A 20935-nucleotide genomic window follows, 5' to 3' on the forward strand; every position below is an offset into this window, starting at 1 on the left:
AGATTGAGTTCACATGCTTTTGAGGTGTCTAGGTTTTTTATGATACCATGTACCTGAGAAGGGGTGATTTTCAAATCGTCTAGTGTAGCGTCTGTTTGCAAAGGAAAGTTGGGAAGGGAGCAGTGTGCCGGGTCCAGTGTGAAGTTTGAGGCAAACTGACTGGCAGACGTGCAAGCAACTTCATGATTGTTTGACAGTGGGGGAATCGTTGACTGCCCATCATTTACTACACTGTTGTAGATTTTCCAAAAATCCTATTTCTGTGCTTCTGGTGGTTTCAGTGTAATCTGTCTTAGTTGTTGCTATTACTCTCTTACAATTACTTCTAGCTTCTATATACTTCTGTCTGTTTGAGCTGAACTTATGTCGGTTGAATCTGCGAAACGTATGCTGCCTTTGAGCAATGGCAAATACGTTTTTTTATTTTTAATCAATAAAAATGAAAGTCTTGTTAATTATTTATAAAAAAAATAAGACATGCAGAAAGTTATTATATTTATTTTATTTTAAATTATTACTTTTATTTTATTTTAGAATATTTATATCAAGGGAATATATTATTTCTAACACTATGTAACAATGATTCAAGGGAAGTAACTCATCTGTCAATCAAAATTTTGCTCTACTGTAATAACTAATTAATTAAAAATTCACTTAAAATATGGTGGTATCTAATGAGAATTTGAGGCACATTTTATATATATATATATATATATATATATATATATATATATATGTTAAGATAAATAAAATTAACACATTATTTATATATCTATATATATTTCCCCAATTTTCGTATCTCTGTTTTTAAAAAGTTGCCACCAAGATATATATATATATATATATATATATATATATATATACTAGAAGTGCAGCCCGGCTTTGCTCGGGCCCTATATACTGGTTATAACTTTATATATATATATATATATATATATATATATATATATATATATATATATGTTAAGATAAATAAAATTAACACATTATTTATATATCTATATATATTTCCCCAAAACCTCTCGCCTTGATGGAGGGGAAACTAAAACTTGCTGCTATGGTTTCAAATGATCTGAAATACTAGCAAGGGGAGACTTGATTCCAAATATTTTTCGCATGTTAGGGTACGATTATGAATATCCCTAGTATCAAATAATCCTTATACACTGTGAAATTTACTTTATGTATGGAAACCAGAATGGGAGATATAAAATATGAGAAATATTTGGAATCAAGTCTACCCTTGCTGTTATTTCAGATCATTTGAAACCATAGCAGCAAGATTTAGTTTCCCCTCCATCAAGGCCAGAGGTGAAATATCAGATATTTTGTAATTCATATGCAAAACTAGGAAACAAATGACTATGATTGAAACATTTTTATCGCTGTAAAAAAAAGTGCCAAAAATAGGCTCTGAATAATGGTAGATGATCCCCTTAAGGTACGACATTAAGGGCAAATGCCACATAGTCCACTACACAATTTAGGTCATTACCTTTCCAACGAGCCTTCATTTATTAAATTCTGATCAATAGTCACCGAGATTTAGAATTTATAAAATTGCCAAAAAAAGGTGGTATATCTATGGATATATATCTATACTGGTAGCCGAATTGAATATTGAAATGCTCATATCTTTGGTTCTATGGGACGAAACTACATGAAAATTTGCAGACTTTTTGAAGATTATAATACTATTCTATGGCAGGGCTCTATGGACAAATTTATCTTTTGTTGACCTTTGACAACTAAATATTTTTGTTTTACTAGCCAAATAGAAAAGTTACTAGCCAAACCGACATGATTTTTAGAATATGACATCTTCGTTCTGTGACGAGTATGTACCTTATAAAGATGTTTTTCTGTATATTTTTAAATAAGTGTAATTCTAAATATATGTTGATACTTGAAGGTATAAACATTGTTTTCTTCAGATATTTTTTAAACAGTCTTCGTTTAAAAAAGGAGTACATTGTTCTATTAAACTTTATTGTTTAAATAATTTAACTTTGTTCGTTTTATTAAATAAAAATAAAAAAAGTTGAAAAGATATTTTTCACTCAGTAGTTGAGCCTTGGAAGATTGTCAGCGAAAGAAATGCAATCGCCAAAAGATAAGCGTTTCATTATTTCTAGTCGCCAGTTTGAAAAATCACTCGCAAATATGACTGTTTCATTCACAATGTAGAGCCCTGTACGGTTAAAATTTTATGACAATTGGTAGAAAAGACCCTACATTTTCAAACCAATAAAATATGCCCAAATTTGCCTACATTTGTATATATAGTGTCCTGGCAGGCCATCTTCAGTTTTGCTGCTTCGCTTGTTTCCCCTGTGACCTTGCCAGGCCATTAATATATGTGCAAACACATACAGTCATTGTTCATATAGCCACCCCATGACTTCAAATCATTATGAACAATACTCTAACATAAAAATAAAATCAACTGGAAATGTTATATATATGATTTGTAAGATTTTTTAAAAGGTGAAAGTACAGAATAGTTAAAACTCGAGAACTCATAACCAGATAAACATTTCAAAATTTGTTTCTGAACTTTTGAGATGAAGGTTAATAAGTGATAGTATATATATATATATATATATATATATATATATATATATATATATAGTACACTTATGCTATCAAAAAATATATCTTTAACAAAGCAAAACTTATCAAGATAAGAAAAGCCCAACACTATTAAGAGGAGCAAACAAATATATTAAATGAATGAAGATGAGGAATAAAAGTTATATATAACTTATATCATCAGAACAATAAGAAAAAAAATTCTTTATATAATTCTGATCCTTCTCCTCTTCTGATGAGAAGCATCTAGCTTCAAAATGATATGGCCTAAAGAGGGTTTTTTTTTTCTTTTTTTTTTTCTTTTTACTTTTTCTTATTGTTTTGATAATATAATAAAGTTATATATAACCTTTATTCATCATCTTTCTTTTAATACATTTATTTGCGCCTCTTAATAGTGTTGAGCTTCTTTTTTTTATCTTGATAAGTTTTGCTTTGTTAATGTTTGATGACATATTTGTATTATATACAAGCAGGCTGCCCGGCGTTGCCCGGTCATAAAATACACATAAATATTATATTTTCATTAATGCCGATTTCTTATTTATTATAAACAGAAAAACCACAGGTATTAAACGGAATGTTAAATTCCTTTAAAAAAAATGAATAAAAAAAAAAACGGAAAGAAACTGAGACATGTGCATGAAAGTATTATGTTTTTTCTAAACAGTTCACATATTTTTAACAAATATATTTTTAACAAATATTTTTTTAACAAATAATAATATTTAACAAATATTTTTTTAACAAATAATAATATTTAACAAATATTTTTTTAACAAATAATAACATTTAACAAATATTTTTTTAACAAATAATAATATTTAACAAATATTTTTTTAACAAATAATAATATTTAACAAATATTTTTTTAACAAATAATAACATTTAACAAATATTTTTTTAACAAATAATAATATTTAACAAATATTTTTTTAACATATAATAATATTTAACAAATAATATTTAACAAATATTTTTTTAACAAATAATAATATTTAACAAATATTTTTTTAACATATAATAATATTTAACAAATAATATTTAACAAATATTTTTTTAACAAATAATAATATTTAACAAATATTTTTTTAACAAATAATAATATTTAACAAATATTTTTTTAACAAATAATAATATTTAACAAATATTTTTTTAACAAATAATATTTACCAAATATTTTTTTAACAAATAATATTTACCAAATATATTTTTTACAAATAATATTTACCAAATATATTTTTTACAAATAATAATATTTAACAAATATTTTTTAACAAATAATAATATTTAACAAATATTTTTTTAACAAATAATATTTAACAAATAATATTTAACAAATATTTTTTTAACAAATAATATTTAACAAATAATAACAGGACATAATATTTTTAACAAGAAAACTAATTTCTGGCAAGACAAATAAACATGCAAATCTTCATCATTCATGAAAAAAAAAAAAAAAGAAAATGCTAACCTTTAAAAGATGGAGTTCCCATAAACTAGTGTTGCTGGCATTACAATATTCAGGATCGGCCAATTCTGGTGAAAAGACGCCGCTACCTGATAAGTAATCATTCTCAAACATTACCTCCGAACAAGGAAAGGACTGTAAAAAAAAATATATATAAATAAATGACACATATATATTTGTCATTTAAATGAAACACTGAAATGCTGTAAGAGATTGTATGATATTTGTTAACAAGTAATAACAGGACAATATTTTTTTAGCAAATATTTTTTTAGCAAATATTTTTTAACAAATAATTTTTTTAAATATTTTTTTTAACAAATATTTTTTTAACAAATATTTTTTTTAACAAATAATTTTTTGAACAAATATTTTTTTAACAAATATTTTTTTGAACAAATATATTTTTAACAAATATATTTTTAACAAATAATTTTTTTAACAAATATATTTTTAACAAATAATTTTTTTAACAAATATATTTTTAACAAATAATTTTTTTAACAAATAATTTTTTTAACAAATAATTTTTTTAACAAATATTTTTTTAACAAATAATAATATTTAACAAATATTTTTTTAAAATAATAACAGAACATAATATTTTTAACAAGAAAACTAATTTCTGGCAAGACAAATAAACATGCAAATTTTCATCAAGGAAAGGACTCTAAATAAAAAAATAAAATATATATATATATATATATATATATATATATATACATATATATACATATATATATATATATATATATATATATATATATACACATTTTTTTTATTTAGAGTCCTTTCCTTGATGAAAATTTGCATGTTTATATATATATATATATATGTCATTTAAATGAAACACTGAAATGCTGTAAGATTACAAATTGTATGACACTGTAAACTTAAAGTCCAAATAAATATTAGTATCAATATTTATAAGACGATACCAAACAGATAAAGAAAAGCTCAATATTTTATTCTAATTCTACATAATTTAACCCAGAATCTCCATATATATATATATTATATATATATATATATTACATATAAAAACAGAGCTTAAAAAAGAAATACGTAGAAAAAAGTGCATAGAAAGAGACTACTGTTGGAGATGCACCCCTATTACCAGGAATAATGAATTATTCCATGACGTCACTTCCATCCATGATGCCACTTCTGGGTAACGAGAAGCGATTTACAAGAGAGTCAGACACACATGCAAAGCGGATGGTCATTCACAACTAATCTTGTCGTGAGCAAAGATATTGTTCAATTATCTCTTTTATGTATTTTGTTAATCCATATTAAATTGTTAATGTGTCTTTCTCATCATTTATTTAATCACCATCAACACAACAACTACATAAAAAACAAGCAGAGTCCCACTCCATGAGTAAATATGTCTGGAAAGAGAATTTCGAGAGTGACCAAGATATAGAAAAGGACTGCTTTGTTGAGGAAAATGAAACATATCTTATATGATGCATTTTATGCGAAGACACTGTTTTCCTTGGTGTGCATTGTCATGATACGCTCAAGGCTGCAAGAAGCTACGAATGTTACAATTGTGATAAATCGACAAAAGAAGGAAAACTTGCCATGCGCAGGTGGGATCCTAGGGTTGAATGCTGTAAGTTTGTCATTGAACGAAAATGATGGCTTTGACATTGGGCATGACGATCATGATGAAGTTGTATGTTAGAAGTGTTGATTACAGTGAGCCAAGTTATGTCTGTGATTGATGTGAAAAATTGGATTTGAAAGGTTCTGAATAGAAAAATTTACTTTCACCATGATTAATGTTTGTGTAAAATTTAAACAAAAAAAGAATTCAAGGAGTAGTTATTGAGAAAAGTGCAAACAAACGAACGAATGAACGATTCTGGGTCAATTTTACTCCTATAATAACCCCTAGGGGAGCAACCAGAATTATCACTGAAAATCCATTCTGGCAAAAATTTACTTTCACCATGACTAATGTTTGTACAAAATTTTTAAAAATCCAAGGCATGGTTATTGAGAAAAGTGTGAACAAACGAACGACTTGGGGACAATTTTACCCTTACAATGGCCCTTGGAGAGACAACCAGAGTTATCCTGGAAAAATCCGTTCTGGCAAAAAAATTTACTTTCATCATGACTAATGTTTGTGGAACATTAAAAAAAAAAAAATCCAAAGTGTGGTAATTGAGACAAACGGACAAACGAGTGAATTTCTAGGTCCAATCCCTCCTTTGTTGGGGGACCGAAAAAAAATACATATTGAAAATTTCAGGGTGGTGGTGTGAGGTAGAGGTACACTTTAATGGCATCACAAGTAATCGGGGGAAGAAGAGAGAAGGTACTTCTAAAGGCAAGCTATCTGAGGAAAGAAACTATTAGAGATTGAATGATTGTTCAGCTTATTGGCCTATCAACAGCTGCATGGTCATTTAAGGCCAAATAAGTGTGTGTAGGAGGGGGGGGTACGAGAGGTGTTTGTTTTAATAGAATAGGTATTCTTTACTTTCCAATATATCGAGGTGAGTTTGGAGGAAGTTTTATAAAGGATTGGGGTTACAAAAAAAAAAAAAATTTTTTTTTGTAAGATAAATTTATGTTTTGGAGAAGAGATTTATTTCTTTCAAGTAATTTAGAATTTTTTTTCATTTATATTTTAAAAGAGATCTTTGATGTTTTTGGCGTAAGGGAGCTAGGTTGATGCAGTTTATTAGAAAATGTTTAACTGTGTAATTTTCTTGGCAAGGTAAGCACTCAGGTGGGTTTTCTCCTTTTAATATGAATAAGTGACATTTGTGTGCCCTGTTCTTATTCTTCTAATGATCACCTCTTCTTTCCGGTTTAGTTTGGATTTGGGACTCCATTCTCCAAGTGTGGGTTTGATTTCTTGTAGCTTGTTTTTTATATAAGTGTTCCATTGTTGTTGCCATTTTGTTTTGCTGTATGGGTTTATGGTTGGTTTACTAACACCTGAAAGTATCCTGTACTTCTATAAGGCCACCATTCGACCATGTATGGAGTACTGTTGTCATATTTGGGCTGGTGCATCTGCTACTAGTCTCTCGCTCCTAGACAAGGTTCAAAAGAGAGTCGCCAACCTGATAGATCCTGAACTGTCATCTAAGCTTCAGCCTCTGTCCCATCAACGAAATGTAACATCCCTCTGCCTGTTCTACAAATATTTTAACGGTGAATGCTCTGACGAACTGTAAGCACTTGTACCCCTTCGACGTAAATACCCCCAAAGAACTCGACAAGCAGTTAAATGCCACCCCTTCACAGTAGAGATCCCTAGATGTAAGAGAGCCTTCTACTCCAGTAGTTTCTTCCCCAGAACCGCTAGACTTTGGAATTCCCTTCCGGGTCCCTCCTTCCCCAACTGTACTGACATGCAGAAGTTCAAGTGTAATGTGAACCGACATCTTGCTACCCAACTCCCTACATAGTACCCCTGTAGCTTATGTCCCTGATAGTAGCCCCCTACACCAAAGTGGCAACGTGCCTTGTTTGGGGTGAAAATGTAATAAAAAAATAAATTAAAAAAATAAGTCAGTATACAGGATTTTTATGTTGGATATTTCCAGGTTTAGTCATTCTTTACGGCTAGGTCAGCTAAACTATCAGAGAAGCAAAGAGGTACAATTTTACCGTTATGGCTTGAGGAGTATGGCTGCAGTGGATACAAGAGATTCTGAACATTGGTCGGCATGCTATGCTTAAGTTTGAAATAGCATTTTCCATTACTCTGGCACGCTCATATTGGAAATAGTGTACGAACACTGAATGGACAACTTACATGAACAATACTGCGAACAACTCCCAAGAGTGCAATAGACGTTTCCGGCAACGCATGAAGACACAACGTAGAGAGACGTTTCATGAAGGCCACAATACGCGATTCAGTCAACTATAAAATAACAAAAATATTTGTAAGTTTAAAGAATAAAAAAACAAAATAAAATAAGAATGAATGGCACTTGTACAGTTTAATCAAGACAAAAAAACGAAAATATCAAAAAAAAAAAAAGGTTATATTCTATGTATCCGTTTTCGACTGAAGATCTCCGAAAAAAATTTCACTTAATTTGATTGAGTAGATTTTTTTGTTTTTTTTTACAGCAGAAAAACACGTTTATATGACAGCACGCTGAAGGTAGACATGAGGAGATAACTCAATTTAAAGCTTTGATACCGCTCCTCATCTTTAATACTAGCTTTTTTTTCCTACAAATCGAACCTTTTGCTTGGTGTCATAACAAATTGTTTTTTCTGCTCTAAAAAAAAAAAAAAAAAAAAAAAAAAAGAAAAACTACTTGATGAAATTAAGTGAAATTTCTTTTCAGAAAACTTCATTCCATAACGGATACATACAATATAACCTTTTTTTTTTTTTCTCTCGATATTTTCATTTTTTAATGTCTTGATTAAACTGTACAAGTACCGTATGAATTAATATTTTTGAATTTCTGAGACAAGTATTGAGAGATATATATATAGATATATATATAGTGTAAAATTTTGTTGAAAATTTAAAGACTCATGTTTTCTTTTTTATAACCTTCATTTATTTCTTGGATTTTTTCCATTACAGCTGTTTCATGAGTGGTTAGGCAATTTTACAATTTATGTGTCCATAAAAATATTCTGTCCCCACCAACTTCTTCAGATGTTTATCCATTAGATTTTTACAACAAAATGTATATTTTTAACATGCTGGACATCGTATTTGGGTTATAAAAAAAAAAAAAAAAAAATACATATACATATATATATATATATATATTATTTGGATCATTTGGACACCAATTCTCACAATGTTTCGGCCAATATAACCTCTGATCTCTTTCAAGTGTACCTTAAAAATGGCCGTTATTGTTAAATAGTGGAAAGAATTTTACATTTTTTCCAGACAAACTACACTAACTAGGGTCTTGCATTTCACTTGTTTTGGGTATGAGGGTTGTATCACCTTTTAATAGTCATGATGGTGTGGCCTTTTCACTCCTTAATAGTCTGATGAAGCAACTGCTATAATGACTATGAAGTGCTTTCTTTAGTTCTCTCAAAAACCTAGAAACTAGGAAAAGAAAGTGGGATTGGGAAATCAGCACTCCCGAGGAGGGGCACTGACCTGCAAAAAAGTGCCTAGGCAACCTTGTCGGAATTCCCCGGTTAAGGTGCCTCAGGTGATTAGTAATAAACTAACTCCTTCTCAAAGAGAGAAGGCAAAGCCTGGGAGAGTGGACCTCCCAGAACTGCACAGAACTAAACACTGACCACAAAGCCAACAGAAAGCGGATCATTACAGGAATGATCTAATCGCTGAAGATAAAAATGCCAAAGTGTTCTTAGTTGGGTAGAAATTGGGTAGGTTATCTATGCCAGGCTTTTTTTTTTTAATTCTGGAAACCATTCAGCTTTGTTTTAATCATGCCAACTGTTATCTTTGGCTCTGGAATTTCTGCTTTGTTTTTCGTTGATTTTGAAACATCTGGGATCCATGATTTTCACGTCCGTTTCTAAATTAGAAACCTCTGAAAATTCTGAATCACAACTCACATACGAATAGCGTTAGAATCCAAGGTACTTATGCAGAAAATGATCGGCTTTTTTTTTTCATGGATGTTGTGGCTGCATATTCCGATGGCTTACCTAAACTGCCAGAATATGTCGAAATGCTCAGCCAATGAAAAATTGCTGCACCAGATGACAATGCATATATGCTGCGCGACTAGCAAATAAATTCTCAGCAGATGATAACTAATAAACTAGAAGAAAATATTAGTTTTAATCGTGAAAAAATGTCATTCATTCAAAATAAATCATTTTTGTAAAGCTACAATGATACAAGGTGTCTTCAATCAGTTTCCAGACTTTTTTGTATGGGCACTTTTATTGATAGTACACACATGAAACTCTAGTCCCCTTCAAAGTAATCTCCTCCGGCTGCAATGCACTTGTTGTACCATTCCAACAACTTCTGGAAAGCCCATGGAAGTCCTCTTGTGTGATCGTGTCAATGATCCTCGTCACAGCCTCTTTCATCTCCTCAATTACCTCAGAACAACAGTCTCTAAGGTTTTCCTTGAGCTTAGGGAATAACCAAAACTCACAGGGAGCAAGGTATGAACTATAGGAAGGGTGAGGAACTGTCTTGATGCCCATCCTGGTCAAATAGTCTGTGACAAAAATGGAGTTGTGGACTGTATCTTGGGACAAACTTCACATAAATCTTCCACACCTAGGGTTCCTCACGAATAATTGTGTGTACAGTTCCCACACTAACATTAAACATCATTATTGTTTCTATAGATACAAAACAGTCCTATCCATGCCTTGACAAAGTTCAAAGTAGACTTCGTAGTCTAGTCGGAGATGCCCTTTTCTCTTTCCTGCAACCTTTTTCCCACAGAAGAGACATTGCAAGCTTGTCTCTGCTTTACTTTATTTTCACAGCAAGTATTCGTCTGAGCTCCAATCTATGGTCCCCCCTTGCCTGACTTTCATGAAAAACACTCGTCTAACTGAAACCACTATCAATAATTTCCTCCACTCGTTATCTGTACCTTAACCTAAATCTAGATTCTATGAACAAAGCTTTTTTTCTTAGAACTGTATGCTTGCCGTTTTCCTGCTTTCCAGCTAACTACATAATAGTTGTCTTCAAGTCCGATGTAAACAAGTTCTTGATGAGCCGTCTCCTTAAGTAATCCAATTTACCAAATTTTCACTACTAACGATTACTACGATATTGTTCCATTAACTACTGTACACTCATTAACCCTTATCCTTTAGTGGCCTCCAGGCCTTGATAAGTGGTGACTCCTTTGTAAAAAAAGAAATTCTTTATTTGGAAAATAGGCACAATTTTTTTCAATTCCAAAAACTCACAAAAGTTCCGATTTTTCCGATTCCCGATTAATTGTCTCAAAACTTAATCGTACTACTGCTTGTCTTGATTATTTGAATTCTAGAAAAAGGTAGAGGGAGGTGTTCTTTTCTTTCTGTCGAGTAGGTTTTTTCTGACAGAGCTGAAAATGATAACCATCTTGACCATTCCAGAAAATAAGTAGTCAGTTTCAGCAATACGTCTAAATTGTCCACTTCGTAACTGCAAAATAATGTCCCTGTGTTTATGTTCCTCATCCACAGTTAAGATTGCAATTTCATCTGCGACGGGTGCATTGTATCTCCGTTAATGTTCTTGTCTGCTCTTATGATGATGTTTTTTGATTTCCAGATGCTGCACCGCATTCTACGGCATATTTCAAAATCTATATACCCAATTCTAACATTGGGATCACAGCTGTAATTTTTATGTGAATCATGAAAATGCTTCCATCGGCCAATTAATACATCTAGAATTTCTGATTACTGAATGAGAGGCCTTTTTTTTTTTTTTATTGCGTTTTTTTTTACAAAGATTTTGAAGAAAAATTTTTTTAATAGAATATATTTGTTGTTTTCACGTCGGTTTCTATTTAACCCATAGTTGTGACCCTAACAGGTACTATCACTCCGGGTCAGAGTGGACCTGGGAGCAATGGTAATTAAAGGGTGGCGCCACACTCCCCAAAGCCCACAAGCTGGGGCCTCACCACTGGATATAGTTTAAGGTCATATCCAGGACCCCCATTGAGGGACTTTTACCCTCTTCAGGGGGGGGGGGGCAGTCGGCGTATTCTAATGCCCCACCGACAGGTCTGGGAAGCCACTCAGGGATAAGGGTTATTGTAAGTACAGTACGTTAGTGTGGAGATTTAATAAAGTGTCTACTTAAGGGGGAGGTTCATCAGAAATTTGTTTACGTTGGACTTGAAGACATCCAGGTTGTAGTCAGGTGGGAAGCAGGCAGACAGAACAGAGTTCCACAGGCGTGCAGTTCTAAGAAAGAAGCTTTGTTCATGGAATCTACGTTTTGATTTAGGCAGAGATAAAGAATGGGGAAAATTTTTGACAGTGGATTAAGCTAGATGAGTGTTTTTCGTAAAAGATTGGCAAGAGGGGACCAGAAATTGGAGTTCAGACGAACACCTGCCATGTTGGTCTCTTTCTGCCATTTCTTGTGATCTTAAAGTACCAGGATGAATATTAAGTGAATGATACTGATGTAACTTAAACTTTCATTTAATCTTATTGTATGCATCAGAGAAAGCAGAGTGCTTTATGATGTCTGGAAATGCTACTGAGACTGATTGAAAAAAAAAAAAAAAATGTGTAATTAATAACATTCGTTGCATTTACGCATCCCTAAAACTATTTTTCCTGGATTTAAAGAAACACTCTTTAGTAAAAAAAAAAATAAATAAAAAATAAATATAATTGTTTAAAATTAGAAAACTCAAATGAAAAAAATATTAATGAATTTTATAAAAATATGTTGTTATTTACTACACCAAAAAAAAAAAAAAAATTAATAAAAAAAATCATAAAATAAATGACATTAAAATGTACATAACCCTCATATGACTTTAGCAATCTATGGTCTTTATTATCTAGTCCATATGCTATTATTATAAATAAAATGTTGGTGAAATATGTTCCCAGTATCACACTGAATACTGTGAAAAAATTAAACGATATTGTATTTAAAAAAAAAAAATTTTTTTGTGATCATGTACTTTGAACATGAGCACGGATGTAAATGCAGGAGAAGTGACGTCACCAGTGAAGGGAAAAAAAAGAAGAGAAAAACAAAATTTGAGATCACATGAGAGACATGGAGAACGTTCTAGATCGCATGGGGGTCATCACGGCCGTAATGACAAGGAAATAAATGTCGTTGTACAGAACCAAAAAGCAAGTCAGAGTTATTTCCTATTCTTTTTATTGGTCTCCATTTGCAACTGCGCCCGAACATGTGAAGGAAGAAACTAGAACAATTCAACAACGTAAAAGTTAATGGACGTGTTCAAGCAATGAAAGAAGGAAATACACAAACGGAACGTAAACGAGGAAAAAAAAAATCCATAACTGACCTGCTTCTTGCGTTTGAAGATCATCGCTTCTAAACATTCTAAAATGACATTCACATCAGTTGACGTGCAAGCTGAAGAAGAAAAATCAGAAAATATTAAAAAGATGCCCGTCATAAAATAATCAATATATAATTACGTTTGTAACTTAATTTTATGTCACACTATCAATGTTACATATGTATCTTCTTCTTCTTGTATCATAGCATGTCCATGTCGCAGATGAAATCATGGTTAGTGTTCTCCACCTGACTCGCCCGTTTGCACCTATTCATTGTCCTTAGATCATCCGCATAGCTGCAGTCGAATAACGTAACTCTTAAAACCGCTGATCTGCTAGAGATTCATCCTCCTTCATGGTCATCCAATGCCCCTGCTGCCGACATCATCGATATATAATTACATTTGTAACTTAATTTTATGTCACACTATCAATGTTACATACGTATCTTCTTCTTCTTGTATCATAACATGTCCATGCTGTAGATGAAATCATGTTTAGCGTTCTCGATAGGCTGCGGTCTATTGTTCGTCCGATTCCTCTGAAGACATCACATGATTTTGAACTTGTCAGAATACATGGGGTCGGTTGCTATTATCTTCCCCAGCGCAGTGGCATCTGACTCGTCTATTTGCACCTATCCGTTGTCCTTAGATCATCCGCATAGCTGCAGTCAAATAACGTAACTCTTAAAACCATAGAACCGTTGATCTGCTAGAGATTCATCCTCCTTTATGGTCATCCAACGTCCTGCTGCCGACGTCATTAGAGTTACCTTCTCCTAGATGCATTTCTTAACTAAGATTAAGGCTGCATCTCTCCCAGTGAATTAATGCGCCTCCAGATACCAGCCTGGAATTTTCTTATAACTCGGCATGGTACATATAGCAATTTCTTTAATAAAACTATATATAATTTTTATCCGTCATCTTTCATTTAATAATATTGTTTGCTCCTCTTAATAGTGTTGAGCTTTTATCTTGAGAATCTTTGCTTTGTTAAAATTTTTGTTTCTTTTACTCACGTTTACCCCTAACAAGGCATATCATCACTTGGACGTAAGGGGCAATTATTTGGGAGCATGCCTAGGAAAGATTAACAAGATATTGGTTTACATTACATTTAAACTTCTGCATGTCAGAACAGTCAGGGAAGCAGGCAGCGGGAAGGGAATTCCAAAGTCTAGCTGTTCGAGAGAAGAAACTATTAGAGTAGAAAGCTTTCTAGCATTTAGGGACCTCAACAGTGAAGGGGTGTGATTTTGTTGCTAAGTGGGAAATATTTGATCGATTTCTGTTAAACAGAAAATAATTTTATACTGATCAATTGTTTTTAAGATTTAAAAAAGATAAACTGAAAAATTCAAGAAACATAACATACCAGCATCAACTTGAACCAAGTTTTCATAAACATGTTTGTAGAATTGAACAGGATCAATGTTCAACACTTGTCCTTGACCTGATAGGATGATGAAAGCAGTCAGGGCACAATGAAGACATTGCTGGGCTGTTAATTGCTGAAAAAAAAAAAAAAAAAAAAAAAGATAGTTTTCTCAGTTATACAAAATTTTTTTTATATTTTCAAAATTTTCTAAATATGATGCTTATGCATTATCATGTTTCAGGCAGGTCACATAATTCACCAAAGGTTTCTAACAAAAACTTACCGTTCTTTTTTTTCTTCTTCTTTTTGTGAAAACACCAGCCCAGTCTCAACACCATGCCTTCACTTGAAAGTTGATCCTATAATCATTCCAGTAATTATAGGAGCAACTGAACTAATGGAAAAGAATTTCAAAAACTACCTAGCAAATATACCCTGTGAACCAAGTGCAAGAGAAATTCAAACAATTGCACTTAAAGGGACGGTCAAACTCTTAACGCTTGGAATACATACAATAGCAGGTGAATGTGAAGCAGGATTATGCAAACAGACCAACTCGTTGAAGTACATGTCCATGTGTTTATAGGCCGACTCGGGATGACTGAGGTATATATCAATCATAAAAATAAATAACAATCATAAACAAACTTGAGGTTTGTTAACTTGCCACACTTGCAATCAGTCATTAACTTAATGTTAGTTATTGGAACCCTGTGAATTTTGGCAAGGGTCACATTAGTGCATATTAGGATAATCTGTTAATGTAATGCTGCCGTTACAAATAAACAAAAGAAAGAAATACAAACCCGGGTCGGCATTTTTTCTTTTTTTTAACAAAAGTTTTTATTAACGTTACAAGTCTCTCGCCAGCAACTATCTCGCTCGGTGTATACTTTTCTTGTTTCGGCAACAGCTGGCCCATTCTTGTCTTCGATTTAACGCATCTATTTTCTTTGACGTTTTTCTTTCTCCACTGAACACGTGGTGTCCTTTTTCTCTTTCCTGTTGCACTAACTCGCACACCTTCCAAATTGGCACATGCACTTTTTTGACTGCTGCTGCTAATCTCTTCGCAAGCCAGCCATCCTTCGCTGCTGCTGATATTTTCCTATGCGCTCATATGCACTGTGTTACTGCAACAAACAAAAATGTACCCATGGCATAATTGAAGCAAACGCCAAAGGTCACTCTCTAAACAAAACGCATTAGAAATGCGAGCATCGAATGATATAACGACAGAGATGACGTCATGTGTTTGAGTGAGGGAAAAGAAAAGATTGGCTAGCCAGTCTTATTTCAGAAGCGATACAGACGAGACATGTCCAACAATGCAGAGATAATCTAAGCAAATGTTACCTCAAGATTCTGCCTGTCTGCATTTCTTAATTCCCAAATTAGAAAAATAATTTTAAAAGTTTATTAGTTAGATTAGGCTCTCTCTCCATGAGCAAACTCTCTCTAAAGAAAATCTCAAAAATCAAACACGTTCTTGATTGTGTTTACATCAAAAATGGTTAAAATAGAGTTGCGCTTTTTATTATGCAAACAATCCCTGGTAATTACCGGTTGCTTGGCTGATTCTATTTGTTTGGTGACTCAAACCAAAATAAGGAAAACTGACTTCAGATGAGCAGATTTGAGTATTGATAATAATATTTAATAATAATATTGTTTTGTGAAGGAATTCATTACATGGCGTATGGTAGCATTCATAATTGCTTTGTCTAAACTCAAGAATTAGTTGAAAAAAAAAAAAAAAAAAAAAAAAAGGAAAATTGCACATATTTTTTTCCATTTAACTTCACTGTATAATAGCAAATATTGTAGTTAGCAGTTTATTTAATGATTAATCTTTATAAAAACAAGAATTTACAACTGGACTTTTTATTTCATTCGTTGCCTATGGAATACATGAGTGGATTTATTTCAGGAGACAGCAAGTAGGAAAAAGGACTGCAAACAAACCTAATGCCAATTCCAGACTGTGGCCCATGGCACTCCTATTTAGTTGTTTCTTTTGTTTTTTGTTCCACCTATTTTTTTTATTATTATTTCTTTTTTATTTTGTTATTTTACCTACGGAAACAGGAAATAAAATAACTCACGCATCAAACCCCGTCAGCAATCAAGGCCACGCTACTGAATTTTCTTGGGTGTTCTGAAATTGGAACCACCAAGGACTAAACTTACATATCAGTGAACACTTCGGAGTCTTAACCTTTTGCATTTGTTGTCGTTTGACCAGGATAAGACTCCGGTGTCTCCACCTGTTACAATTGCATCTACAGTGAGATATCTACAGGAGCGGTAGAATGATCCCATTATTTTTCCAGTGATCTTGGCTAACGGATTTGATGTACGTGTTCCATTTCAGATCAGGAGTAAAGGTTAGACCCAGAAGCTTGTCAAAACATGGAACATCTCCAAGACGAGAGCCGTTCATTTTAATTGATGCCAGACAATGTTGATGATGTCAAGATAGAAGCTTGACCACCTCTTTCCCCATTGTACCATGTACTCAAGATCAGAGAAGGGAAAATCAGAGAGAACTTGGTTATTTAAGGCCTTTGGTTTGAAGTGTTGCCATAGATGGTAGTGCCGTCAGCAGAAATGTACAAAGACATTTATTTTATTGATTTGGGTTCTTGATCGCTTACAAGCAAGAATGTATGTGTACAAAGTATGCATTTATGAGAACAAATAATGAAAATGTTGGATTTACCTCACTTGCAATCAAGCGTTTGAGGACAGCAAAAAGATCGTCAAAATAATCGATATTAATGAAATGAGCAAATCTGGAATTTAAAAAAAAAAAAAAAAAAAATTTTAAATAAAAAATAAAAATGATCAATATTATTAGAATGAGTAAATTTAAAAATTTTCTTTTAAAAATAAAAAAAAATTGATATTAATAAAATGAGCAAATTTAAATTTTAAAAAAAACTTCAAATTTAAAAAAAATTTTCTTTCTAAATTTAAAAAAATTTTCTTTCTAAATTTAAAAAAATTTTCTTTTGAAATTTAAAAAATGCAAAAAAAAAAAAAAAAAAAAAAAAAAAAAAAAAATCAATCTTAATAAAATGAACAAATTGAAAATTAAAAAAAATTTCTTTTAAAATGAAAAAATAAAATTATTTTTAATCCTTTATTCAATTGGAAAATATAAAACCTACATAAAAATCTTTGAGGAATAATTATCAAAGTTGTAACTGCGATACTATTGCAACTGTTGTGACACGCGTCTTTTTAACATTTTCTTGCCATCTTTATTTTTCAGTTTATACGCCGACTGGTATTTATTGTAATGTTAAAATGACTAGAAAAATGGAGGTTGAAGGTTCAATCCTCACTGTGGATAACACTGAAAATACAATTGCATATTCCTTAGGACTAGCAATAAAAGGAGAGCATGTTAACCCCCACTCCACCCCCACCCTGGATTAAATAAAGGGTTGAATTCGAAATTCCATGCAGAATCCTGAGTTCGACAGAAAAATGCAAGAGTTCCTATTCACAATAGCTCCCCAAGGAACAGAGTTAGATACCAGGGTCATTTTTTAACGTGGAGAAAAGGAACAAAAATCAAAGTTGTTTCAGTTGTGAAGGATTTCTCCTCTACTGAGAGAGAGCAAGAAATTGAAATGCAGTGTACAGATACTACATTTTGTGGTATTAAATCTTTTAATAAAAAATTTAGACACAAGGCCAACTCAAAAAGGGGGAAGAATGGGAGTCGTTGGTCATAACTCTAGAACTAAAAAAGATATTCTCTATACTAATAATACCACATTCACCCTGTCGTACTGGGGGACGTCCTACTTTAGAGTTCAATCATTTTTAAAACATTTTTTTATTAGCGTGTAAAAACAAAAAACATAACTAATGATGATACAATAATTCATTTGTATCGAGGGCAGAAGAAAAAAAAACCTTGTCAAACTGATAGATTGCTCGTTTCACTTCGGTTTAAAAAGGAACCCGAGGTCCTACGGGACAGTCTCTAGGTGGGGGTGCCCTCTAAATGGGACGAAAGAGTTGGTTGTTTTTGTTTTACAGCATATCAACCCATTTCAGGTTATTTAATGCCAAATCCAGTTATTTTGAAGAAAAATTTTTTAATAAAATATTTTTTTTTTCAAGTCGGTTTCTATTTAACCCATAGTTGGGACCCCAACAGGTACTTCCACTTCGGGTTAGAGTGGACTTGGGAGCAATGGCAATTAAAGGGTGGCTCCACACTCCCCAAAGCCGGCATGCTGGGGCCTCACCATCAGATGTAGTTTAAGGTCATATCGAAGACCAGGGACGAAAGGGAGAAAAAAAAAAATTGGTGGGTGAAGGAGAAGGGTGTTAGTGATTGATTTCTTTCTCTCCAAGATGAGTGAAATTCAGAGGGCGGAGGAACTTTGATCTTGGTCAGGAAGGTCATAAACTGCATCCACTGAAATGTGCAAATAAAACTCAAGATAAGAACATTCGTCCAAAGAATCCAAATCAAAAGATGTCTGTTAGTCTTTTTTCGTCATCAGGTTTCGGTATTTAACTAGCTGTCAGTGTTCCAGACTTCAGGGTGGGCAACACCAGGCACAATCTTATGCTTGCTACCCATGCAGTCCGATCCATAGGGTTGATACAAGTCATGTTACACAAAGTCAGACACTTCATATGCACTGAAGCAACGTTTTCCTTGGTCTGTATCTGTGCGTGTTATTGAACCGATGCAGGGCACACCACAGTTATCTGTCGACTATAACAAACTCATGGTGGCAGGATAGCACTACTGTTTTAAAGGAAAAAGTAAAGCGCCTCTTTCCCTTCGCTAGTCTGTGGGAGACTCTTAGGCAAGGTAGAAACCCCACTTCAGCAACCCCAATCAGGGTAACGTGATGCCACGGAAAGCAGGTGACTGATGTAATATGTAAGCAACCCAGAATAATTGGGCCTATGGTTTGGTACCTTGTTGTACTGAGCAGAAGATTTCCTTGGGCACAATGGTCAGAACAGTCGCCCAGTATGGGCATTGCTCGGACAGAAAGAAACTGCAACCTAATGTCTGTACAACTGCAAAGAAAGCTATGGCAATACATGGCAAAACACTTTCGAGAAACAACGTGAATGGGGTTCTGAATAATGAGCAACAATGAATTCATGTTTTGAGGGAGAGAGATACCAGGCAAGACACCACTTAAATGAATGAATAATGTGGTCATCTGCAAGTCCAATATCAACAAATACTTTTCATTAGCTATCCTCATTAACTTTGTCCATTCCATTAAGATTTTTAAGCCTCTCATAATATTCTTCATCAATCAACTGACAATCTCATTAGCTCTTATCCTCAAGTGATTTTTGTCCTTGATATGTGGTTACTCAGTAAAAAAAAAAAAAAAAAAAAATTATATTAGCATTTCATTTTCCCTATCGAAACAAAATAAACATAAAATTCTTTGAATCATTGCTTTGGTCATCTGCAAGTCTAATATCAACAAATACTTTTCATTAAGTGACCTCATATTCACTTTGCAGCAAGCTTTCCCCCCCCCTCAAGATATCTTTGTTGGTTCAGTCACGTTCTTTGTTGTCATCCAGATGATTTCATCTACAAAGTCATCGAACCACCTTTATCCTCTGGGTTGAAAATGATGCAAAAGTCAGATGAAAACCAGGCTCAAAACTGTGAAACATGATACTGAGCTGATCGAAGATCCTCATCCCTATGGCGTTTGCTGCCGGAACCAGGATTAGCTTAAACGTATATCTGCTACAGCAGTGAGCCAACCTAGCCACTTTGGGGTAAATGTTGAAACAAGTGATAACCTCGTAAAAACAATTTTAGAAATTTACAAATTGTTTTTTAAACAATTTTGTAAAATTTTATTTTAAACAAAGAATGGTAACTGAGAAAAGTGCAAACAAACGATTTTGGAATAATTTTACCCCATAATGGCTCCTTGGGGATGCAACCAGAATTATCTCGGAAATTGGTTCAGGCAAAAATTTACTTTCACCATAACTACTGTTTGTGCAAAATTTCAAAAAAAAAAAAAATCAAGGAGTGGTTATTGAGAAAAGTACGAAAAGACAAACGAAAGTGAACTAATGGATCCATTTCCTCCTTTGTCGGGGGAATCAATAAAATAAAAATAGGTGCAACAAAAACACTACTTACTTGGCCAAACCTTCCAAAACTGAAGACAGTAAAAGAGATTCTGGCGATTTCTTCAAAATGCGAATATAAGTTGCAAAGATATGCTGAATCGTCAAAGTGTTCTGAAGAAAAAAGAATTAGAAAAAAAAAAAAATAAACCTGTGGTGCTAATCCAAAATTCTCTAGGCATTAAAAATCAAAGAAAAATCTCTATGATATATGTACTCATAACAAAGCAAACATATCATATTCCAAAAATCATTTAAATTGATCAGGTAGTTTTATTTTTATAAAGAAACTAATTTTTAAGCAATTAATTTGTAAAAAAAAAAAAAATCAGAAATATATATATATATATATGTATATATATA

The 20935-nt window shown here is 32.6% G+C and overlaps 1 protein-coding gene across 1 annotated transcript in view; it reads right to left on the reverse strand.

Moving 5' to 3' along the window:
* The window catches only part of LOC145246123 (nucleolar complex protein 3 homolog), an 88053-nt gene that overhangs the window by 8596 nt on the left and 58522 nt on the right, over positions 1-20935 (reverse strand). The window contains exons 13-18 of the mRNA XM_080107971.1: positions 20586-20686; positions 17139-17211; positions 14414-14549; positions 13036-13106; positions 7854-7964; positions 4070-4201 (exon numbers count right to left, since the gene is read on the reverse strand). Of these exons, the coding sequence (XP_079964097.1) occupies positions 4070-4201; positions 7854-7964; positions 13036-13106; positions 14414-14549; positions 17139-17211; positions 20586-20686 (624 nt within the window). The remainder of the gene's footprint in view (positions 1-4069; positions 4202-7853; positions 7965-13035; positions 13107-14413; positions 14550-17138; positions 17212-20585; positions 20687-20935) is intronic.

This window comes from Euprymna scolopes, chromosome 23 (genome assembly GCF_053919585.1).
Source record: "Euprymna scolopes isolate OS-2025 chromosome 23, ASM5391958v1, whole genome shotgun sequence".
NCBI classification, from domain to species: Eukaryota; Metazoa; Mollusca; class Cephalopoda; order Sepiida; family Sepiolidae; genus Euprymna; species Euprymna scolopes.